General features: G+C 37.0%; 1 protein-coding gene across 2 annotated transcripts; it reads right to left on the bottom strand.

The window, feature by feature from the left end:
• Positions 1–280: 280 nt before the first annotated feature.
• On the bottom strand, positions 281–25,606 carry snap25a (synaptosome associated protein 25a). 2 transcript variants are annotated; one of them, XM_051875621.1, is made up of 8 exons: positions 25,439–25,606; positions 13,825–13,968; positions 11,720–11,761; positions 8,948–8,996; positions 6,724–6,841; positions 3,341–3,460; positions 3,003–3,147; positions 281–1,781 (listed from the first exon to the last, which is right to left on the bottom strand). In XM_051875621.1, exons 2-8 carry the CDS (start codon positions 13,894–13,896, stop codon positions 1,713–1,715), a joined length of 615 nt encoding a protein of 204 aa, XP_051731581.1. In that variant the 5' UTR covers positions 13,897–13,968; positions 25,439–25,606; the 3' UTR covers positions 281–1,712. The 2 variants fall into 2 exon arrangements, with proteins under 2 accessions (XP_051731581.1, XP_051731579.1); XM_051875619.1 differs by lacking the exon at positions 6,724–6,841 and adding an exon at positions 6,389–6,506.
• Positions 25,607–26,112: the final 506 nt, after the last annotated feature.

The following is a 26,112-nucleotide window of genomic DNA, read 5'->3' as shown; positions in this document are numbered from 1 at the left end:
GTGCCATTGCTGTCTCATATCATTCAGTGCCATTTTTGACTCATTAGGAATGCATAACCTTCATAACGTCTAATATGTAAAGCGTGACACTAGCAACATCGAGGCTGCAGGGTTTAATTCCCAGGGAACACATAGTTGCAAGTTGCTTTGGTTAAAAGCATATGCCAGCTATGTAAAATTCATGTTTGGCTTATTCAGATCTCCTGTTCTTTTCCCACAAAGCAGCTTTGTCAAACGGCAATGAGGTTTTGCTTGAGACAATAATGAAAACCCACAGCGATTAGGGGTTTATTACTTTTAATCAATTCAGCTAGCTACAAAATGTCAACCACTTCACAGACTGACAGGATACAGAGGGAGTTTTAATATTACATGCGTTGAGGACATCAATCTCACAGTTTAACCTATGTCATTCAGGTAAGGTATTTATTCGACTTCTTATAATAACTATTCAACATCTTAGTGATTTGGTGTGCATAGCTCTAAGTACAGAAGCAACAAAAAAATCATTTTTTTTGTTATGTATTATTATAATTTTTTACCAATAACAAACCACACGGGGAAAGTAAACTAACAGGATACAGTCATCTTATAAAAGTAAGTTCTCTCAGAAATATGCGTCTTTGCTTTACATTGCAAATGATTTATTTATTTTTTCAGAGCATCCAAAACCTATGATACAGTAAACAACCAGTCCCCACCGTTCAGAACAGATCATTTTCTACACCAAACTGCATATTCATTTTTAGAAAACAAGTCATTTTTGCAGGACCACCAAACCAGCATTGTTTCATTCCCATCACATTTCCTCTTTAAGTCACTTTGAATTATTTTACAACAAAGGTCACAGTCTGTGAAATATATATCGACTGAAATGGTGGCACTATTGCAAACTTGCAGTAATATGGAACGTTCCACTGTGTCCTAATACTGAGCATGCTTTTGTCAATTTTGCTACTGCCATGATTTTTTTTTTTTTTTTTTTTGTCATCTTTTTAAAACAAGTTTTATTTATAAGACGCTAAGATCTACCATTTGTCATGCATAACGCACAATTCACATCACTTGGAATGCAATGTTTTTACTACTACAGCTACAGAATCTAGTTGCACATCATCTAAACAGTAACTGATTATGGTTGTGATGAGGGATATGAACCAAGGACATTGATTGTAAGTGCTTGTTGTATTGGTATCATTTGCAAAAATCTTTTTTCCCATTTTTCATTGTCATGACAACATCAAAATAAGGAGCATGACAGTAGCTGAGTGGTGTGACACAGTTTTACCAAGACGATACTGAGATATACTGAAAAGGAAAGACAGATTGTATAGCATTCCTATATAGTTCCTCCAGCAAAAATTCGATATATATGTATATACACATAGGCTATATGTATACACATACAAGCAGATATATGTATACATACATACATATATGTATACAGGCAATAAAGAGAATAAAAACTTCACAAGTGAGCAAGAGCCATCGAGTCAGCACTATATACAACCTTTGGAAAGAATGATACAGAGTATAAGAAATCATTTTACGAGGACAATCATTGAAAAAGCTGACAGACGACACATAGAACGACATTTACAATGGGGGCCGGGTGATATGTGCATGTGTGCAAACCTAGAAGGTAAATACCATGATAAGCGCATTGCCTTTTGACAAACTGCATGGTTGGTAAAAGCAGGCAGACCAGAGGTTTAGCCACTGCCCAGCATTTTTGTGGCCCTCTGGTTGGCTTCATCAATCCTGGTCTTGTTGGAATCAGCCTGAAATAGACCAAACAGTGCTTTATTAGCAAAGATGTATTCATGTAATCGCACCTAACGTTAAAGTATATATCTTTTTTATTTTGTAATACTTTCACATTGAATCTCCAAAATAATGTAGAAACAACATAAAGACAGTATATTTAAAATATTTGTTTAATGGCATCTTTTTACTAATCACTATGAATGAAGGCCTGTATCACTGATACCAGTACTGATGTGTCTCTATTAAATGGATTTTTTTTTTTCTTTCAATTTTACCCATTAATTATAGTCATTCAACATTACAGTATAATTAAAAGCTATAATTGTTAACATTTAATATGCTTAATAAAGTATAACATTTAATTTAAGTGAACTTAAAGTAATGTTCGCATAAACCCATTGTAATAAATGTCACATTTAGCTATGCCTTTAATATATCAAGGCTCAACGCTAAGGGTTATATATATAATCTGTAATCAAAATAATATATATTTTATATATAAAATATACAATACATGTAATAATTATATATAACAAAATACAATTTTTAGTAATATTAATAAATATTAATTTAGTAATTCCAAATTAAGTTATGGAAGTCAAATTGATTATTGTTATTGTTGTTATTATTATTATTATTATTATATAATATTGTTTAATTTTTAAAGTGAACATGAAATAATTTTTTTTGTCTTTTTAATCTTTAATCAAAATAATATCATATTTTATATATGTGCATATACAATATATTTATATATAAGATATATAATATAATATTTAGATATTTTAATATTTTAAATACAAAATACAACATTTGGTAATATTAATAATTAATTTAGTAATTTTACTAATTTTAGTAAGTTATATGTATGTGTGTGTGTGTGTGTGCATATATATATATATATATATATATATATATATATACACAGACACACACACACACACACACACATATATATATATATATATAACATATATAAAATATAATATTTAGATATTTTATTTAATATTTCAAGTTGTATATAGCCTAAAATATATAACAAAATACAACATTTAGTAATATTAATAAATATTAGTTTAGTAATTCTTTGTTATGGAAGTCAAACGTGTTGTAAACAGATATTCATGTCAACTCTTAATTTGTTGAATTGAGTTTTAAAAAATGCACTTTAGGATTGTGTTTTTTCCATTGGAAAATCCAACAAGGGGAAACTGTCCTTGAGAGCCAATCCATACCTTCTCCATGATCCTGTCGATCTGGCGGTTCTGGGTGTCTATCTCATTGCCCATATCAAGGGCCATGTGGCGCAGGTTACCAATGATGCCTCCCACCTGCTCTAAGTTCTCATCCATCTCATTTTCCCTGGCGTCCTCTGTTACCCTGTACCCACAAACATGGTAGAATGTCACTTTAAATCACCAATAATTTCTCAAAGCAGAACACATACACAGGCGGGCTATCTATACATTTGACCTCTTAAGCCTTCTTTATGAGCATTTGGCTACACAATCAAACCTCTCTCTTATCCAGCTAACCCTCTCGACTGAGTGTCCTAAAATCCTGGGCGTCTCACCTGCGGATGAAGCCTCCGCTGATGGCCATCTGTTCGCGCTCATCCACCACGCGGGCGGGCTGGCTCGCCACCACTCCATCCTGGTTGTTTCCCCAGGCCTTGCTGGCTCCGCTCTTCATTCTGCACAGAGTCGGGGGAAGCGTGAGCACTAGGGTAACTGGACACTTCCATATCAGCAGCAGTGTGTCCACAGATCAACAACAAACATGGATTACCAGGCAAGCATAACAGGGATGGGCTCATTCTCCTAGGGGCTTTGTAATTTGTAATGCTATATCCTGCGGACATATAACATACACGTACTTGATGCTGAGACACATACCTTTCTGAAAATGGGGGACGTAAATAGAGGTGGATAGCCATTTATAAACAAACAGAAATGGGACTCGGAGGTCACTTCTGCCCGCCCCATGGCACATGAGCTGTCCCCCTCAAATTATGACAAATAACAAAGAGCACAGGCCTTGGCGACAGACAACACAGAGTAACGGGACTGCCACATCAGTGGAGACAAGTGTAAATAACTTCAACAGAAAAGAAACTGGAGGAAGAGAAGCACATCCTATCATTGGCCACCTCTCAGCTCAGTGTTTCTGACTCTTAAATGTGTTAAAATGAATGTTATAATGAAAGAAAAGCAATGACAGGTCAATATTATTATGACATTATAGCCCAGAGCCACAAATTAATCAATTATTGCTAATTATAGCCTCTTTTACATGCCAATTATCCAAAGAAATCTTTTTAAATATGACAACAACCTATTATGATTATTATTATTTATTGTAGACATGCCACTGGGATCTTCTGAGAAGTAAAAAAAAATCAAAAACTTAGTTTATGAATTCTAAACATGAATCTAAGATTGCATCTTTTGCATAAACAAGGCAGTTTTATTCATCTGTTGTTCTTGCTGTGACTTGTTGATATGGATTTTAGTTCTAATACTTCTTGATTTATCTAAAGAGAGATGGCCAAGCCTCCCACTGCAGTATTATTTATAGAGATGGACTAAAGCTACAATTCCCCCGGCTGCCTTCCCTCCGTTCTCTCTCTCTCAACAGCATGTTGAGCTTTATCTAATGTGAAGGAGCAGTTAATACTCAAACTGGCAAACAATGCCTATAAAAAATATATTAGAACCTTGAATATCTTATTGTTCCTTACATATTATGTCAGAGCAAAAATATACCTTTTGCTGTCCAACTATGAAAGAATCTACTACTGAAAATTGAATTTGATTTTAAAAATAATCATTTTTCATCATATTTTATTTAAAAAGAATTATATTTTATTTAAAAATTAACTGTAATTTTGATAAAACTATGAACTGAGTTCAATGTGAACCACACAATTTGACCCAAAATTCAACCTCCCTGAGCGCAGGGGTTCATCTTCGCCTCTGCATCAGTCCGGGACTTTATGACAGCGTGTCACATAAAAAAAAAACCCCTGAATATCTGCACTGTATCTTTTTCTCTGTCTGACCTAGATCTCGTCTGCTCCCCTTGGGGAACCAGCAAAAGCACTGGCTTTCTCCACTGTATTGCGGCTATAGACTGGACTGTGTGTCCTGTTCTTTGCCGAACTATCCCTGCCAACATAAACGAGACAGGCTTGAAAATGTTAGATCATCTGAATGACTTTCATTAGGAGTTGGTCATCAGCATTGTTACTATGCAGTAATGTTTTTTTAACAAATAGCAGTATCATTAGCAAGAGGTGCATGAGCATGCATTTGGCATTCAGGGACATGCTATTAAAGTCATACAGGTAGCATTGATGGATGTGCTTTCAAAGTTGTAAAAAAGCTAGTGTATGCTTATACATTTTCAAGCAGATCTTTTTCTTTTAATATAGGCCTATATATGTGAGTTGCTCTATCATTTTGAGCCATTTTGAACAAGAAACATATTTTTGAATTGCATGCTTTGAATGAAACAGCAAAGTGCTTTCTAATGATATAATTATGATGTTTCTGCTACAAACTGTTGTCTAGAATAATTTAAATAGTAGCTGTCAAAACTGCCAAACCATTTTTTGACAGAATTCATTCAAACATAGGCCTACATTAAATAAGACATAACTAACAGTTCAGATAAAATATAATGCATTTATAATATAGTGTATATATTAAACAATCTATTTACAATTTTAGCGATATAATCCTCTCGTTATTTTTTTTTTTTAACTGTATGGACGTTTCCTGAGGTAAATGGAACATCACGTGACATGTTCACGCGCTGTTTTATTGACGTCTTTCCGCGGATAAAACGCTGATGACAAGACAGATGATCAATTTCGGGTAAGTTGTACTTACTGTATCTTTCAACGTGTCCTCTGATGTTCATTCATGTTTTTCGTGCTTATAGACGCTGACGCAATTGTTCCGCTCGCGCTGACGGTTACAGTGATATGTAACACCACATTACTGAGCGCCAAAACGCCAATTATTATTTTCATTCGTTGTAAAATTTGAATACTTTGAAGAATTTGATTAATTAAAACTAACTTAAAGCACAAAACATTCAATGTGTTTGCTTATAATCGTGTTTCTCCTCAAACGACTCAAAATGATGAGTGCGTCACGTTTGCGTTATGTTAACTAATCTTGATGGACTGGAAGGGAATAATCATTTATTGGAAGATATAATACTTAAGTTGATAAAAGAGTAAAATTGACTTTTCGTTTAGTATTTTCTATTCATTTGTATTGAGACTACGTTTAGTGACTTATAGCTCAACTTTGGCACATCCATGCAGTTTTAGTGGTTTGATATAGGCCTAGCGTTCATTAATATGTTGACTTGGCCTTGGGTTGTAAAGCATGCCTTATATTCATACATTTCATTGATAAACTGTCTATCAAAGGACCCAGAGCAAATGCTATAGGGCTGCTGAGCATGTGTGACCATGCCTCATGCTCACTGTCTGTGCTTAGGATCATGGGTAGTGAACTTGGCGAGCCACCCTGGGCACGCCTGACTAGGGCTACAGGCCTCTCAATAAGATTTATTTTAGGCAGGCAGGCAGGCAAGCAGCACCTACTTGTTACATGGACAGGAACAAAGACCACAGAATTTTCCTAGATCGTTCAAATTCTTTTCTGCATCCTTCATGTCCTTATTGATTTGGTCCATTCCCTCCTCGATGCGTTCCAGTTGCTCTGATTAAACAACAAGTAATTTATCCCCCACAGAACGAGAGCAGGTGTCAGGAAAATAAAGGAGGGAGGAAAGAAAGAGGAAAGAGAGGACAAAGAAGAGAAGACAAAACTTCAGACAGTCACTGTGACAAAAGGAAACTCAAAAAAAAAGGGGGGGTAAAAAAAACGGACGCCACCACATACGTAAGATCCTTCTGCCACATAGGTCAGTACCTACTTGTTACATGGACATATGAAAAGGCCACAGCATTTCCCTAAATCTTTTAAATTTTTCTCGGCCTCCTTCATGTCTTGGTTGATATGGTTCATGCCATCTTCAACACGATCGAGTTGTTCTGGTCAGGACAAAGGGATGACAGCAGTGGAATGAATTTTACTGGCTCTTGTTTTACAAGAATATATGAGAAATGAGCACTGCTGAACTGGATGCGAAATTGTTCAATGCATCTAGAGGGGACGCATGCATTAGAGTGAACCTACATATGCAAAAAAGAGTTAGGAAAGAGTTAAAATAGCAAGACTTCATCCTTTATTTATCGAAATATGCATCAAAGTCAACATGAAATCAAAACGGACCCTATTTACTTTCGTAATGCATGCATTCCTGGATTTATCTGGAATGTAAAGAGATTAAAAAGTGTCTTTTTAATCCCTATTCAAAAAATTTCTGCTGACATCACCGATGTTAGCCAGTAGTCAAATAGCTATTTTTAAATTTAAGTTTTTTTGCAAACTCAAATTCACATAGACTCAATTCTGGTATGTAACGTCCATTTTTCACCAATTCCCAGTAAATAACGTCAAGCCCTATTGAACATTTTTTCTCATTACCAGACTTATCACTCAAAATATGTCACATTACAGAAGTAAAATGGGTTGCGAATGGCAGTTCATGTTGATTTTCAAATTTAACACTTGGGAAAACTTCATCTAGTGGATGAAATCACAGAGGACACAGGCAGTTCTAGCTTGAATTTGATCCCAGCGGCCAATAGCAGACAGAGTCTCCCACAAGGGCCACTGGAGGAGGGCGACAGTGTCTCTTTAATTAGACCTTGGGGCAGAATAAATCACTGCCCTGATCTTTCTCAAGGCTTAGTGGCTGTAGTTTGCTGACTCTTGCTGGAAGCGGACAGCCTCTTTTTCTCCTCGGTACAATGGAAGAGGGTGTAGCTTATGGTTAGTTTGTCTCTGTGTGGTTAGGGGATGATATGGCTGAGGTGCTGGGCGACCCGTGGTGATGCAGTCTGGCGTGTTTGTCGTGCAGACAGGGTGTGTTCGATATTGTTAAGAGGTTTAGTGAAGGTATCAGTCACAGGCAAGAGTGAGGCAAACTGGGAATGGTTCAAGAGGGAAACAAGCCTACCACATAAGTTACGTTTGTTTAATCCCTGGCATTCAAAGACACTTTCATTTAGGCAAAGCAAATTAACCTAAATATGATTAATTTCCTTGTGTCAAAATTCTATAGATTCTCATTTAAAACAAGAAAATGAACTTTTGACATACCTCATTCCTTGATAAAGCTAGAGCTTAGTGTCACCTCTGGGCTGAGAGTTTCATTTAAATAGGCTTTAGGCTGCAGTTTGAGGGGATGAAGGAGTGAGATCTCATTCCCCTTATGAAAAGACTAATTACTGGCTGCAGACAGGGGGCCCTCACACACAGGAGCCAATCAGAGGGCTTCTAAGAAGCTAATACTTAAAGCAAGGCCAATTATGTCGTTTTTAAAACCACACTAAGCCAAACAAGCTAACCATGTGCTTTCAACATGGGAGAAAGCTGGTTACAGCCTTGCGATTCATATATTTGATGACCCACTTTGACGTTTTAATGATTGAAATGACACTGTCACAGTATTTAATATCTGGTTTCTGTAATATTAGCATTATGCCAGGGATTATACAAATGAGTATTAGTGCAGTTTATGGGAAAGAGTGTCATTTGTCATTACCAGCTAAATCGATCGTTGCTTTATTTGTTTTCTTGAACTTGTATTGTTTCAAGCTGGCCTAAAAAATAATGTGATGGCAACTACTTTTTAAACTCAACTGTAAATATATTTTAAATGCAAACATTAAATGGATAGTTGCAGTGGCCAGTCCTGTTTATTTGGTAAAAGAGTATATTGAAAGAATATTAAATTAAAGAGGAAAATGTGTTAGCAAAAGGGTGAAAGATTTGGAGTTACTTCAGAAAAAGCAGAGGAAATCAAAATTACATTGCACAGAAATGACTGCAATTGCTAAAGAGATAAAGCTAAAATCAATTTATAATACATACTGTAGTTGCATATTATAATGGCAAATTGGCACATTTTAATTTTGTACAAATTGTAAAAATGTAAAGCTTACAGACATATACAATTTTTATTCAAATATTTATGTGCCAAGAATGGAAGAAAATTGTTTTGTCATCATCTAAAGCTCATCCACACTTACCTCCCTGCTCATCCAGCATAACCAAAGTCCTGATACCAGCATCTTTACTCTATGCATCAAGAGCCATGGTGAAAAAGGGTGGAAAAGAGGGTGAAATACATGTGGAGAATAAAATACAAAGAAAAAGAGGTGAGATTGAGCACACGAAACACAAGGCTCATTTACAGAGAGACATCTTTTTAGACCATACCTGGTGACAATTTAAATTGCTTAATGTTCTTCTCCTTTTTCTTAGACTAAATAAGCAGACGCTAATTACTGTGGAGCATACAGCCCTGATCAATATAGTTTGTAAATGCACTCTCTGCACTAATGTGAGACAGAATCTATTTAGAATTGTTTCTGAGCTTTTGTAGCTTGAGGCAATTCTAATACACCCTTAAAGGTGCAGTAAGTGATTTCTAAGAAACGCTGTTGAAAGTGGGTCAGACTGAGCACCAAAACACACTTCAGCCAATCAGCAGTAAGGGGTGTATCCACTCATGAGGGGGGAGGTGCCTGTGTTGCATAGCATGTTTGTGAATTTGTGGGTGGAGCTATCAAGATAGGGGTGTGATCCTTTGATGTAGGGTTGTGTTTGCTTTGGTGATTTCAAATATCACAGCGTTTCTCAGAAATTGCTTACTGCACCTTTAAATGGTAAACAGTACGATCAATTAAATATTCTGCTGAAACATGAGTGGATTGAGCCAAAAATGAATCCACTTGTTTGTTTAAGAGAATAAATGAGTGTTGGAGTACAGTCAAACATTTAGGCAATGCAACAAATACAGTGTGGTCTCATTGAAGGTGTTATACAAAACGAGTGAGGCCTTTTCATTCCTCTTATTGAGGGCAGATTTAGCACATACTATTTGGTGTGCCCATTAATACGACAACAAATCATCTGGCACTTCATTAAAGCTTATAAAGTGAGTTACACTCATACAGAGGACACCTACTCCTCCCAAACCCCAGTAAAAATTATCAGCGTAAAGGCCAATACAGATGTTCTCAGAATTTCCAATTTATATCTTGTCCTTTAACAGTGCCCTGCAAAGGTCTGTGTTATAAATCAGCTCCCACTGTGCTGGTCTTCAATGAGAAACGTCTTTGAGCAACCCATGTCCATAACTATTTGGTCCCTGGCATCCCAGATCTCATCCAACACTTACAAAATACGACTTTTCCGTGAACCTAATGATCAGCGAGGTAAATTTACTGTGCCGTTTTTTCCTGGTGTTTGGAAAATAACAGGCAGCTGTGACATATTTCAGGAAGTGCAGCTTCAGCGCTTTGAGGGGAACGGGATATCGATATTTGGGATAATCGTAAGGCTCAGTGGTGCATAAATCAGCACGACGTGAAGCAGCACCCCCCTCCTTCCGGATGGGATCACAATGTGCCCTAAATGGATCCTTGGGGATTAATTTGTTTGTGCCATAAACCGCTGAATTTCCACACAGCAGTAAAAGCCTGGAACAAACTCAATGCTTCTACTAGTGTAAATAATGAATGTGATTTACCTCCATTTTGGCCTAACGCAGGAATACTGCTGATCGTCTATAAGTGCCGAGAACATTTGATTAGTCTAACTAGAACATGAAAAGGCTGGTATAGGCTGGCATAATTAGTTTCTTAGGCCGACCGAGACACATTCCTGATCTGTGTGCACCCTCCCTCTCCATGTTTTCTTCTGTCTATCAGTCTGTCAGCCTCAGAGTCTTCAGGCGACATGTCTATTTATCAACTCAGAGGCGACTTATCGCTTCCCTGATCTGTCAGTAATGGACATGGCGAGGTGCTCTTTGCAGAGATATGGGCTGTGATTATCAATATGACCTTGAGATATGCTGTGGAGACTTCATCACAGTTCTTCCCCTCAGATATACATGCCTCTCTACTCTTTCTCTAACTAACACCCTCAAGCCATCTAGCCTAGAATAGTCAAGCCCAGCCTGTGCTCAGCTCTGTATAAAGACTAAAGCTCTCATGATAGAACAAAAATTATAAAATTAGATCTTAGGATCCTTGTCATCCTCATACTGATCTGTTTCTTCTATTTTTTTGTTCCTAGTTTGACCATAGAATTATGTTCAGTTTCTAGGGCTGTCATTTTAACATGTTAACGTAGTACGCTAAGTCGCTTTTCATAATAATGTAATTCTAAATGCTAAATGAATAAATGTAAATGTAGGCTAATTTTAAAAATTTCTCTTATGCTCTTATTCAAAAGTCTCTTATGCTCACAAAGGCTGCATTTATTTGATTAAAAAATACAGTAAAAACAGTACAATTGTTAAATATTATTACAATTTAAAATAACTGTTTTCTATTTGAAAACATTTTAAAATGTAACTTATTTCTGAGATGGCAAAGCTGAATTTTCAGCATCATTACTCCAGTCTTACATGATCCTTGAGAAATCATTCTAATATGCTGATTTGATGCTCAAGAAAAATTTCTTATTAATTCTGAAAACAAACAGTTGTGCTGTTTTACATATTTATGGAAACTGTGACTTTTTTTGTTGTTGTTGTTGAATAGAAAGTTCAAAAGAACAGCAATTAATTTGAAATAGAAACCTATTGTAACAATGTTAAAGTCTTTACTGTCACTTTTGATCAATTGAATGCATCCTCGTTGAATAAACGTATTAATATCTTTCTTTTAATGTGTGTATATATAGAGATTATGCCAGATCATATATTAAACATTTGTGATCAGATATAATAAATACAATAATTAGGAATAACTATATTATATAAATATAACAACACATCTTTCTCTTACCTCTTCCACGAGCTGCAGCATACGGCGGGTGCTCTCCAGTGACTGTAGGGGGGAGGAAAAAAGATGTTAAAACCAGAATTCATTAGGAACTGACAGCGATAAAAACCTCCACAAGCTGTAGTGTGTGGGACGATTTTTAACACACACTATAATCAATAAACAATCAATGGATGTTCTTTACAGCACTAACGTACCAAAACATTTAACATTTAAAAAATATGCAAAAAATTTGCAGTGCTTAATGACTGAACTTTTTATTGCACAGTATTCAAACTTATTTTTTGTTTTATTGTTTAAATGCATAATAAACAATCTGTATGAAATAATCTCTCACTAATCTGTGCTCTGAGGCACCAAGTCAGAACATTATTCATCTCTCCTTTCAAACTCTACATCCTTAGGCCATCCACCATTATGACAACCTTATCTGTCTGTGTCCCACTGACGTGAAACGCCAAAATAAATGCGCTTCAAAAACATTGGAGCTGAACAGTTTCCCCCTTTTTTTTTTCTCTCTCTCTTCCAACTAAACATTACAAATGTATTTTAAAACATGCAATTTATATAAGTAACTCTACAGCATTTTTCACACAAATATCATGCACGGTGTGTCTGGATATTATGAATTCATATCTCTGTGGATCAGAAGGCCGGAGGAAATTTTTGCAGTGTGGTGTGCTGTTTGTGTTTTAATATTCTGCTCAGCTGTGAGAATCATAGCGTGGGGTGGCAGAGAGGAGCTCCATCAGGCTGCAAACACACAGGCGCCACCCCCAGCTCTCATACACACACAGCAAATGCTGCAGCGTTATATAAGGCAGAGTGCAGGTGAACCTCCCTCCACATGACACACACACATTCACATATGGACTCTGACATCTCACAGTCACGGCCCACAGAACAAGCTGTGTACAAATAAATAAATCTGTAGCATAAATTACAGCAATTTATCCAAGCCTCAATCAACAGAGCATGAAGATATGAAATAATTAACTTGTGTCAGTGACTTGAATAAGAGCAAAACAAATTTAATAGGTGTGTTTGCAGACCGATCGGCGAGAGTTGCCGCTTGCAGTGGGGGGCGAAATTGAAAACGTAGCCGTCAAGTCAGACGCTTTCTGCTTCCCGTAGTGATGCTCGCACAGTGTTTTATCACAGACGAAGTGGATTAGATGCAATATTTGTCAAATACACAGTTTCAGACGTTTTCATGAAGCAACAGAAATGTACTGCTTACTACAGCGCCATCTGTACAAGAATAAAGCCTATACTATTTAAATACTGAAAAAGTGGGTCTATATAATTTTATCTGTGTTATTTTGATAAACATGACACAATATAGCAGTATGGTTGCATAAAAAGAGTTTTTACTGTTATAAGAACATGGATTTGTGAGCATTAGCAGAACTAAAGGTGTCAAAATAAACATGAAACTCTGCTCTCACGGTTCTTTGATCACATACGTCAAAGTATTGTGTCCTGCTTCAAGTCAGTCGCCGATCGGTCTACACAGTGCTGCATGAAGTTGGACACACCTAATGTCTGCTTCAACTAAACAGATTACTTTTTTTTTTTTTTAGTCGTTGACTAGTGGCACTGATGCGGCATCACTTAGCAAGTAGCAATCAGTTGGTCAACATGGCCACCTCCATGAGGAGACCTGCTCCATGTGGAATAAATCGGCTTTTATTGTGCTACTAATGTAACTGGAGACTTCATGTCATGTGAGTGTACAGGATTTTTTTTTTTTTTTCTCAAAATTGCTATTCATTTCAGTACGACTTGGCTTGGTAGTCAAAAACACATCAATGCTGTACAAAGCTCTATTTTGATTGTACATGATTTTTTTTTTTTTTTTTTCAAAAATACTATTTTTCTTTATTGCTGAATGCATTTTTAAACAAAAGAGAGTTTACATTAATTTATTGTAGTATACTCGTATATATTCATCATTATCAGAAAACACGTCAATGTTGCACAAAGCTCCATTTTGATTTCTTAGTTGGCACTACATTTGTTATGAGTCTTTTGGTTGCAGTCAGTTGATGTTCGAAGGTTGTTGTTCATGTGAGTGTAGCATAAAGGCAGAAAGTGAATTTCCTCACCTCATCGGCCAGCTGGTCTGCACGTTGCTGCATGTCAGAGAGCTCATTGCGCATATCCGAATCATCTGCCATGGCTGTTGGGTGTGTTGGGTGGAGCTGATCTCCAACTGGGAAGAGTGGGTCTTACTGGAAGTCTAGGGGAAGCTGAAAGAATTGGACAGAAAAAACATTAATCAGTGGAGCTCACTTGAATAATGAAGTGTGTCATACAGATTTAAGAATTAACAAAGACAACATACTCATCCTAAATATAAACTCTCTCTTTCTCAGACCCTTAAGCAACAGAAAAACAGCCTTGGATGTTAAATTCATAGGGCAGTTAGAGTTCTACAGCTAATAAAGCCATTTCATTTACACAGGCTAATTAAATGTCATGAAATGGACAGTAGGACATTGTCTGCTCTTAAAGAGCCCATCGCCTCCTCTCGTACACTCTTTCGAATAGCACCGAGGTGGTGGCTGCTGTGTTTAGCTGATTAAATTCTTCCCTGAGGTTCTGGGTGTACCAGGAGAAATGATTCCCTCCTCTGTCATGGAAACTGTGAGCTTGACAGATATATTCCTGAAAAGACTGGCTTGACAGCTAGCAAGATATCCCAAGAGGTCTAATAAGAACAGCTTACTGAATAATTGTGTGCGCGAGTTAAACTGCACAAGCATGTGAGCTTTAATGATGCCATCCTTATTCAAAGCCAAAAGTAAAACATGCTTTTGCAAAACCATCCTGCATGTGAGACCGGACATTTGTTTTTTAAATGTTTTAAGCAGAAACATCACTAAATTCTGTTTAAGAAAAATCTATATAAATAGATATTTTACAGATATTTTTAGCAAATATCTCCATCCACAATATTATCAGTGAAAAATCCAATGAATTCCAAGCAGGTATTAAAGAGTGATACTGCTTCCATTAATTGCATAATTGTACTCAAGTGATTAAATTTAACACGCCTGTCTGACCTTTTACAGTGAAATACTCCAGACTCTAAAGGATGCAATATTACGCTCTCATCTCCACCAGTGAATGTCATCTTCTGCTTTGGTTAAAGATCAGGGAGCACCAATCTAAAATTGATTGACCCATCACCCAGGCTGTGTACTGAATCTGATGCAAGACCTCTCAGGGTAGTAGAAACATGTTTGTGATGAATTTGCAGTATGGTACCATATGTCATGGTGCCCTAGCTGGTGCCAGTGAAACACACTAATACAGAAATGTCTCTCACAGGTCCTCGCTTAACCTCTGATGAATGAACTCATTTAGATTCTGATGAGTGCATAAAAATGTCAGGTCAGTGAATGTCATCGAGAATTCTTTGTGGCAGTATTCTTGAAATAACCTAAAAGTTGAGGACAATTTGAGAGACCAGACCAGAGGGAAAATGATTGGCCAAAACAAAGAGGTGCCTTGCTGTCTCTTTTTTTCATGTGGAAAAGCAAAACAATGTTGGAAAATTGTCTTAACTAGGCCAGTGAAACCTCGAGACTCATGTTTTGCGTTACTTCCACGTGTTCCTTACTGCTGAAAACAATCTTTTAGTTTGCTTCTCCCTCCACATCTTTCTTCTTCTCATTTTTAACTGAGCGTACATAATGTTATTTGCCGTATATAATGAATATGAATGACACCATTAGCAGTCCTTTGGATTGTAGGCTAGCTAAACCTGAACAACGTAAAGAACTGAGCAGATGGACCCTCAATTATTAACTTGTTAGCAGGTGCTCTCAAAGGAAAGTCAAAAGATTAGGGTTTTATTCTTTTTTTGTAGTTTTTTAATTTTCAGAATTCACTTCTCCTTTCAGGTTTAAATAATTGCAGTTGTTGCCTATATTCCAGGTTTATTAATAATGCATTAGGTAGTGGTAACCATTTCTATCATTTTTTTTTTTCCATTGCACTACCAGTCATTAAATATAGAACGAAAACAATCCAGATATGTACATGCTTTCATTTCTGCTTAATTGATTACTGTCATTATTTTATGCTTGTTGACTGATGGCAGACAAACCATGCTAATTCTGAGGCAGTCGAATGTGCGTATACTGAGACCTGTATGCATCTCTTCAGAACATTACTATGAAAATGAGTATATTCAAACAAAGAATGGACAAAGATTACAAGGAATGAATAGAAAAAAATGCAAATAAAGCAGGGGTCTTCAACCTGACAAGACTGGCCTATAATTATGTGCGCAGACTACCATATTAATGTATTTATATACTTTATGATGTCTAGCCATTAAAATAAACATTACTGATGTATAGAATTACAAACTTGGGCATCACATTTAAATGTTACTTAATACATTTTAAAGTGGGAGGGACAATGAAACATTTAGCAGAATTGTTGCTTTGAAAAATGAAAAAAAAAAAATAATAATAATAATTTGAGATAGGACCCACGTTTGGACCTCTGAAATAAAAGTTTTACAGTGATGCCTTTAAAAGCAATAAACATAATGAGAGTTGATTCTTATTGAACTAGGCTACTGAGCAATATTTACTGGTTTGGCTACTGAAAATTGTTTGTAGCTCTATGTTTGTTTACCGAGACAATGAGAAACTCTATGGTTCAAACATGCTCTTTTAGAATAGCTGTGTGTGTGTGCTCGCTCATCCTCCATCTCTGGCTGCCATTTTGTTTTCTCTCCTCAAACATGCAGCCTCTCCCTTCACTGCAGCACTTCAGTTACCACACAAAAACTGTCCTCCTCCAAAACTTAAAGCTTGTTGCACTCTCTTTTTTCCCTCACATGCTTCGCTAAATGCTAACTTAACCTTATATCCCCTCAAACGGAATGAACTTATCATGCCTGACCTCTAAATCCCTGTGTCAGGCGAAACAGACGTGTTTTACGAGATTACCTTTGAAATCGGGTTATGGTATTTCCCCTCTACAGTGTTATGTATGTTGCAACAGATTGACTCTCGTAGAGCGAGTTATCGAGCTTGACATGTTTTAAAATCTCTAAGAGAATCCTTATTCACAAGGACAGAAACTCAAACCATATGTCATTTGTTACTCGTTTTGCTACCTTTTATGCTTGGCAAATTGATAGACATCTGATACGGCCATCAAATCAAATTCCACAGTAAATTGACAGCCTAGTTAAATGTCATAAAATAACATACTGAATGCACCAGAAAGTTGCATAGCTACAGAAAAGCACAGTGATGCATTATTTAGGGAGGTCCCTGAGTTCATTAATGCTTTCATTTGTCTCCAGCCATGCCGTGTCCTTGATTGAATGCCATGGAGTAATGGATAGAGCCGGCCACCTGTAAACTATAGCAATAGCTTATTATTCAGAAGGCACTGCAACCAGATGAGGACAGGCCTGAGCGATGCCGCCCCCTTCTCTCATGAGCAGTGATTAATAACACCAGTTCCCTTCCTCCTGAGTGGAGGATTGCGTGGAGTGATTCCAGAGCTCTATTAACACGTCCCGTAAACCTCTTACTGTTCACACTCCTTATACAAATCATTTATATAATATATAGAAATAGAAATACAAGTATAATCATGGAAACCATGTGGAAAATGCATTTTAAGATGAAAAGATCTCTGCTGCAACACAATCTAGTTCAAATTTGATTATACAGCCGTGAATTAGGAAAACTCCACCACCAGCCTGAGGTGGGCTTCCCCAGCTGAGTTCCTCCCAAGGTTTCCTTCTCATCTACTTTGCAATTATCATTATTTTGTCAAAAGTTCTAGTAAAAATATCTACACATCCTTGAACATAAAATTAAGATTTTAAGTTCAAATTATCTTCATTTTTCTTACCTCATTAGCTAATTATTTTCTTGTTAAAGCATATTTTACTAAATTGTGTTATATTAAAGACTATAGAACAGGGGTTCCCAACCACATTCCTGGAGGCCCCCCAACATTGCATGTTTTCCATGTCTCCTTAATCAAACACTCATTCAGATCAGCTCATTAGTAGAGACTCCAAGACCTGAAATGAGTGTGTCAGACAAAGGAGAGAGACAAAATATGCAGTATTGCGGGGCCTCCAGGAACGTGGTTGGGAACCACTGCTATAGAATAACACAAGACGCGTCACTCGTATTGTTTTGAATGGGAGAAAGTGCAACGCTCAATATGGCGGAATAAGTCCTGCCACCTTAATAAGAGCCAATCGCGATTGGTAAAGTCATCGCATCACTGCAGTGGCCGTTAGAAGCTCCATTTTCTATATAAACAGTCAGACGCGCGCCTCCGAAATGAGGCACAAGAGACGCACATTTGGGACTGCGCATGCGCATTAGCTTGATTCAGCCTGAAAAATACTTTTTTTTTTTTTTTGTCATGATTCGAGCATTTAGAAACAATCAGGGTATGAATTCCAATCAGGGTATGAAAAATGAACTGAGATGAACTGTCTGAAAACAATTACTATCTCAAGCAATTTTGCATCTCAAGTAAATGTATCATGGTTTAAAATTTTTTTAATATTTTCTAATGCGAAAACAAAACAATACTCGGGCTTTGTTCATTTTAAATCTGCTTTGGAACAATAAGCACAGTAAAAAGTAGTAAACAAATGAACCTGAAATAAAATAAAATGGATATTTACTGCAGGAACATTTAAAGGTCCAATTTTGGAATATTTATAATCAAAAAAAGTGAATGCCACAAAATCATTTCTTTAACATGCATTAAGAAAAACAGAAAATCCACAAATCCCACAAGAACAGACCATGAACTCTCCACCAGAAAATCATTAGGCTTGTGATCTGTGGCGGTCATTAGTACTGATCTAAATTATACATTCCAGAGTGCATGTGGCGGCATACTGAGTATTCTTCATAGCAGAATCTGCACTACGCACTCATGTTGCTGCACCATAAATGACTGCAGCAGCCTTAGAATCCCCTTTCACATTGGGTTGAAGGGTCTTGTGATTTAGCAAGAATCCAACGACCAAAGCAATTGATTTGACAGAGTCCATTTCACAAGCCCATTTGTGTTCAGCTCTGCAGCAACAGCATTAGGTCCTCTGCAGAGAGCCCTCCCTTCTCATCGCCTGTAAACTCCCACTCATGGGGAAGCCCCGGGATGGATTTATTAACAACAGCGCCATTAAAGCAGACATTGTGTTCCACACCCGACACCCTGATTCCTTCGCCTCCCCATCTGGCTCCAAGGTTCTTGGCGATATGACGAGTGATGAAGTGATGAGTTTGACAGCGCAAGGATTGGAGGGTTATGCAGTCTGTTTTGAGTGTGACCTTCACATTTTTATTGCAGCTTCATAGAAATGATGATCAGAAAGCGGCAGAGAAATGAAAGTGCTGCGAATGTGGGTGCAGCCATCTTTTTATATATATATATATATATATATAGGGGTAATTCAGGTTGATTGGGACACTTTTTCTAAGTAATCTCAATGGCAAAAAGTGTCCCGATCACCCTGAATTCACCCTATATATAGAAACAGATCCACTCAAAACAACAACATTCAGACGTCCTCAAACCTGCAGAAGATCGGTTTTCAACTGCCATTGCCATTTCACTAGAATATCATTTCTTTGCCAGTCTTATTTTTGATTGGCGTCCTAACATACTGTTATTTCATTTACATAATACGCCTCTTCAACAACAGATGCTGCAGCAAAGTCAAATTGTATCAAAGGCGAATTGGATGCCATCAAAGGTAATTTATATGAAAATCTCATAAACTGCACCGATGGCATCATGTGGTTGTGGCATTTGTTTTGTTGATCAGACAGGAGGAAGAAAGCACAGAAAAAAATGACACCTGAATGATAGCATCAGCAGGTGTTAAATATTTGAGGAGTCATAAACAACAGACATTAAAAAACAATTAAGAAGCCCAGGATCCAGAAAGCAGCCAAAAGCCTTTGCTCAACAGAAACACATGATTAACAGATTTATTTACTTACAGAGTGGTGCAGGGATGACGTCAAAATCCGGAAGACTAATTCGCCACTGGTTCCCTCGAGATTTTCCTATGAGTTTTTATAATGAGGTTTTTCAATTTAAAAATAAGTAAAATGAGGTCTGTGGTAAACATAAGTTGATGATAATTGGACATTTTGTTCTACAGTGTAAATTGCACACCCCAAATGTGGTTACTTGATAGAAACATACTTTTTAAAAAAAAGAACATGACTTCAAAATTCACGTTTTCGATACGAGTGTGTGTAATTTACGTTGTAAAACAAAGTGCCCCAGTATCGTTAACTTATGTTTACTACAAACCTTATTTTACTTAGAAATTGAAAAAACCCATTATAAAAAACCATAGGAAAATCTCAAGGGAACCGCTGGCCAATTAGTCTTCTGGTTTTTGACATCATCCCTGCACCACTCCATTTACTAGTGGTACATTTAGCTAAAGGAAGTTAAACTCTTTTAAATAAACACTTCAATTAAATTATGTATTTTCACATTTCTTTTTGAAAGCACCAGTTAATAATCTATTTATTTTATTAAGATATTTTAAGATATAAAAAAGATATTAAGATTTTGGTTCAGAGAATATATCTTGAATTATCTTTATATTTTTCTTTCCACATTAGCAAATTATTTTTAGTCTTAATATCTCATGCAGTTTTGCATCTCAAGTAAATGTATCATGGTTTAAAATATTTTAATGCAAAAACAAAAATAGCCTACCTTTCAGGGCACTGTTCATTTTAAATCTATTTTGGAACAATAAGCATAGTGAAAAGTGCTACAATTATGTTATTCATAATGATATATAATGATATGGATATTCACTGCAGGACCATCTAAATGTTAATTTTTGGAATATGTATAATCAAAAATAGTGAATGCCACAAAATCTAAATTTCTTCAACATGCATATATAGAGGACACACACATGCAGAGACAATACAAAGTTTTTTTTCTGAATGAGAAACATCAGTGATTGACAAGCAAAGAGTGAAAATACTAATACTTCAACTACAGCAAATTTGTCTTTCTCCATTCTATTGAATTGTTTAAATGAGCCAGTGTGTATTATTCTCAAATGACTGTTTGGCATCTCAAACATAGGTCAACAGTCAAATAATCCTCAAAAGAAATATGCAAACATGAAGCAAAGGCTAATATTGAATTTCTGAGTAGCATTTACTATAGCATGCTGCTAAATCCTGAAATACGATTCCACTTTAATGGAATCGGACTGTCTAATCGTGTAAACTGAGAAAGAATGAATTATCTGCATGAGCTCATCTATCTGGCATTTATATACTGTGTCTCTTATATATGCACTACGCTGTAGAAAACTTCATGACTTCATGAACTCTCATTATTCCGAAAGAGCTACAATTCTAAAATGGCTTCAGACTGCAGCTATGAGCAAATGAACAGATGCCGTAACATTTGTCCAAATTGCTCACAATAACAGCTTGCAAATGTAGCCAAATTCATAAAATTAAATTGCGCAAGTCCATCTGATAGGCTCAAGCATTAAGATGCCTGTGAAAGACAAATGACACAGGTAAGAAAAGTCATATTAATCATGCAGAACGCATTAGTATTTTAATCCAGATGTACTTTAAACATGAAGGCATTCTCATTCTTAGGACTTAAGATGAGCATTTTCAAAAACTAGATGTCAAATTCAGTACAAAATACATTCTTTCAGTATTATGTGGCAGGTACAAACTACAGTATGTTACAGATAGCTCTTAATCCTTTGCTTAATCTCACTTTAATTCAGTAAGTTTAACACTGCACTTATTAACCACTGTGACCTGTCTAAAATTGCGTTCGCATAGAGAGGACAGCGTCAGTCCTTATGCTAATTTATGATGCTTCTCTTTCCACCCTCAGAAACCTCCAGCACTATTGATATTCATAGATGGTGTAGGGGAAACCCACCTGTGTGGGCAGAGCTTACAGGCTGAGATGTTTGCCATGAGGGGGCTTCTTTCTGCAGTCATTATGCATCATACAAGCTAATTCTTCGGGGTATCTTGTCTTTTCTCCTTTCATCCTCAGCCGCCCTCCTCTGACGTCCCTTATCTAGCATTTTTCTTCTCTACCAACAGTATCCCCCCTTTTCGTATTGCTCATCTTTTCATCCAAAGCTGTCTTCAGTCTTTTATGCTCTTGTTGTGACGCATTTGTCCATATTTTCAATCTGTGAGTGTTCAACCAAGTGCACTTGTGCAGGACTGTCGCAGTAGCCATTTTGTACTTGGGCCCCGTGTTATTATTTGCTAGATGTTTAGTGTGCCCCAAGACTAGCTGCTCTTTTTAATTTGGGGATTTGCAAATCAGTTTTAATTTTTTACCCAGCTGGTGCTCTAATCTAAAACAATTTTGTGTTAAAAGGCGATATGTAATTAGGAATATTAAATCAAGGACTTTAGGATGATAGTTATACATGTAACTGACAGTAACTTATAATTTTCAGTAATAGGCTACTGGTAAAGCTTTTGATTTTCTTTTTTCATTGTATCTATCACAACATTTCATTGATACAATGATGGTGTATGTGATTAATCAAGACATCGAAGCAACAAAGCACTTCGCTGTCTCAGTGTCAAGATTTGATGAAACAATTTCCAAATGACATATTAATTGGTTTGTAGGAGTTGTAAGTGAATCACTCCTGACTAGATTTAGCCATATTAAAACTGGAATCTGTGAACATGTGCTGTTCAAAAATATATCTAATAAAGTTTGCTTACAACTGTTTATCCTAATTCACCAGTTAGCATAAATAACCCATGTGACATAGCCTATATGGATAAATCACTGTATCTTTTTTGTTTATCTCGAATATGTGGACTGCAATTCAAATTGTATTAATATTACATGCTATATTATATTGAATGTATTAATATTAGGTGGTACCTTTATATGTTAAGTAGCAATGAGCATCGATAAATCAAGGTGAATCGTGGTCTGGTATCGCGTGAGTCACCATTTACTCGGGGAACATCCCCGCCGCCCAGCGCTCTGCAGTCAAGCCATAATAAGCCGCATTAAACCATCAGATTCAACAACAGAAGCGTGCCAACCTGTCTCTCACAACCGCCGCAAGACAAATCCAGACCGGAACCAGCGAAACTGAATGCTCTACTCACTGTAGTAAAGTATCGTTTGCTGTTGCTCATATAGGCTATGCGTCAGTAACAGTATGCGCATTTACTAACCTTAAAACAACAGAAGGATGGCCAAAAACAGAGTGATGTTAAACAATACCGTGGCTTTAGAGCATTTGCAGGTGCAAGATGAAGGCACGTGATAGAAAAAATAGCTCGTCTGCAGTATCCTGACATGCCCAAGTCACACGGCATTTTGACTGGATGATTAGATGATATTTCGGGTTGTTAGACATCCGGTTAATGTAGGGATTTTACGCTCGCGATAATACTATTGTGTAATCAGTACATTCTGTGTGCCAGAATGTGTTTAACACGTGAGGATGTGTAGTCAATGTGGCGAAGATGGCTCTGGGTTTTGGAGCATTATTCAATCTGCTTCATACAAAGGGTTTGGAGAACCATTGGGTTTTTATTCCGCGATGTGGTTCGAACACTAAAATGCTCTGACAGTGCTGTTCGACGCTGCTACTGAATGATTAGGGAGTCAAGACTTGATCAGTAGCCGAAAGAATGATTCCTATGAGTCGAATCTTTTTAGTGAATCAACAACTTACAACGCGACCTGTGTAGATTGGTTCCTTGAAAGAAAGATTCTTAAATACAGATGGTACTCAACCAGAATGCGTCTTTTGACGCTGTATGAGTCGGTTATTTTTGGTGAATCAACATACAGCGCGACCACTATAGATCGATTGATTCACGCGAATGATTCATGTGAGTCGGTTATTTTTAGTGAATCAACAATACACCGCACGACCAGCCTCACTTTTATGAGTCAGTTGTAGTGAAGCAAACACACTTACGAATCAGTCGGAGCTGTTTATGACAAGAAATCGTTACTTTCCTCATTTATGACTGGAAAATAATCAAACTGTACTGTGTTTTGTTGTCAAGTCTTGTGAGAGTTTAAAAATCAGTGTAGGTGCTGCGTTCACGCCATGTCGTAATTACCGTAATAAGAGATGACAACACGTGACGTTGTACTTGGAGCTGTTCCTAGACGTTTCTCTTGCACTGTTAGCTCCTACATTGGTCGCGTAGTACAGCGGTCACGTGGTACAAGTCGTAGCTCTTAGAAAATAACGAGTCTAAAGTTGTAATTACGAGTTTTACGATCACGTGAGTGCTTTTTACAAGTCAGAATAGTTACGGTAAATACGACCTGGCGTGAACGCACATACTGACTGGTTGTTCATACGACAACGTGTAGCTTCACATTATGAGTTTAGTTGTAGTTTAGTTTTATAATAATAAATAAATACATGAATAAATGAATGAATGAAATATGTTACCATATTTTATTCGGTTTAATATTCTTAATTAACATAATTAAGACCAATTATTATAGCCTATTGCATTTATACCGCCTCTTAAAGTATGTGAAAGTAACGAAATCTAAAAATTATCTCATCATTTTGGCAACAGAGTTCTTTTTCCCCAAATGTCTTCCTCAAAAGTAGCTACTAAAAGCAACGATAAGGGAATCACGAAATTCTTTAAGACTGCCACCCCTAATCATACGTGAGCCCAAAGAATCATTGTCAGTGAGGGTATCTCCAGCATCCGCCCCCGCTCGTCTTTGCTCAAGCCCCCGCCCATCGTCTAACACCAGGAAGACACGCACTGATAATTACCGATGCCTCATCACATACATACATACGGCAAGGTTGAGATTATTTGGTTCAAATAATCTGCAGACAATGAATATGTCGGTTCCATTCAATAAGTGTGATCACTGCATCATCCCATCTGACTTTCCCCACACTGCTTTCTCTGCAACATGCACATTAATTCTCGACCACTTTGTCGCAGTTTGCCATATTGACCTCCCCCACTATCAATCGCTGATCACTTTCGATACATCTTCACCCGATGCTATCAAACCGTATTCTAAGATAAAAATGAATCGGGCAAGGAAAGCAATGAGCCGACCTCGTCATAAAATTATGCTGCAAAATAAAACATCTAGGCGTTAGTTTTTACTGTCATTTCAGTGATTAATGGCCTGATGCTGTAACATCAACAGAGCCCTTTTTAAAACGGCTAGACATCTGGTAAAATCATTACTTAGATGGCGCCTATGCGCAAAACTTTGCCAGACATATAATGGTAATTTAGCTGCAGAGGCTGGATGTGAATTCAGGACAGACACGCAGTGGAGCAGTCGCTGTCCAGGGTGCTGAAACGCAGAAACCGCCCACATCGTGCCGCATCCAACACACGATTCAAATGCGTATTAAACACACATGATCATCCCTAAAATATAACATCCTCCAAACAGTGCATCAAGCTTACATTCAATCAGTTAAACGGATACGAAAATGAAAGGTTACGGATTTCTTTTAATTAGCCATCAGTTTTCACACTGCATTTTGACAAAAGACATCCACTGTTGCTCTTGACTGCGCTGCGACTAAAAGTCAACCACTGTTTGGCCAAACAAAATTGAAAGAAAGAAGAAAGAAAGAAGCGAATCAAATCCTTTTTATCATATCCTTCTTTAAATAAAGCTTACCTGATCCCGTAGTCGTTGGTCGACCGTCAGTAATGAAGTGTCTGTCTGCGAATTTCAACAGCGAACCACCATCAAACCACCTTCTGTAGGGAAGAGCTGCTGCAACGGCAATGCGTGTGTGTTCTTCTTCAATGGATAGCAACTCTGCCCTCGACAAAGATGGCGTCCGCTTTGACGTCACCGACGTTTAATAGAAATCTGCCGGGGAGGAGAGGCCCAAATAAAATTTATCACCTGCCGTGAAACATTGTTTGGCAGCAGCATGTGAATGTTGAGTTGACAAGAACAACAAAACTCGTCCAATCTAATTTGGTCTCAGTATGACAGAACTTTTTTTTTTTTTTTTTTTTTTTTTTTGTCTATTGAGGAAAGCGAAAACATGATAATGTCACAGTTGTTTTTAAATTAGGATGTTTGAGATTAGACAGTGGGAATATTGTGAATGTGTGGGATTTTCTCTCACAGCGTTTTTTTTTTTATATTTTTTTTTATTGTTGTTGAATTTAGCATAGTTTATTTTACGTTTATTTAGTCAATCAATTAACAATTTAAAATGCCCAAATATGTTACAATTTTGCACATTTGACTGCATGTGACCACCGCAAGCACGGGAGACAGAGGATACTCTCAGCCATTGGTCAAATAGCAGATCTTGAAAGCCAATCAGGAAAGGA

This window comes from Ctenopharyngodon idella, chromosome 20 (genome assembly GCF_019924925.1).
Source record: "Ctenopharyngodon idella isolate HZGC_01 chromosome 20, HZGC01, whole genome shotgun sequence".
NCBI lineage: Eukaryota > Metazoa > Chordata > Actinopteri > Cypriniformes > Xenocyprididae > Ctenopharyngodon > Ctenopharyngodon idella.
Note: the sequence above shows the minus strand (reverse complement) of the source record. Positions and strands in the feature narration are given on the sequence as shown.

What these genes read in the sequence shown, in the direction of transcription:
- snap25a (XM_051875621.1), bottom strand. Translation starts at nt 13,896, where the DNA reads ATGGCAGATGATTCGGATATGCGCAATGAGCTCTCTGACATGCAGCAA. An exon ending in CAGACCAGCTGGCCGATGAG is followed by an intron (nt 11,762 to 13,824) that starts GTGAGGAAATTC and finishes TCCCCCCTACAG; the next exon opens with TCACTGGAGAGCACCCGCCG. An exon ending in TATGCTGGATGAGCAGGGAG is followed by an intron (nt 6,842 to 8,947) that starts GTAAGTGTGGAT and finishes TGTCCTGACCAG; the next exon opens with AACAACTCGATCGTGTTGAA.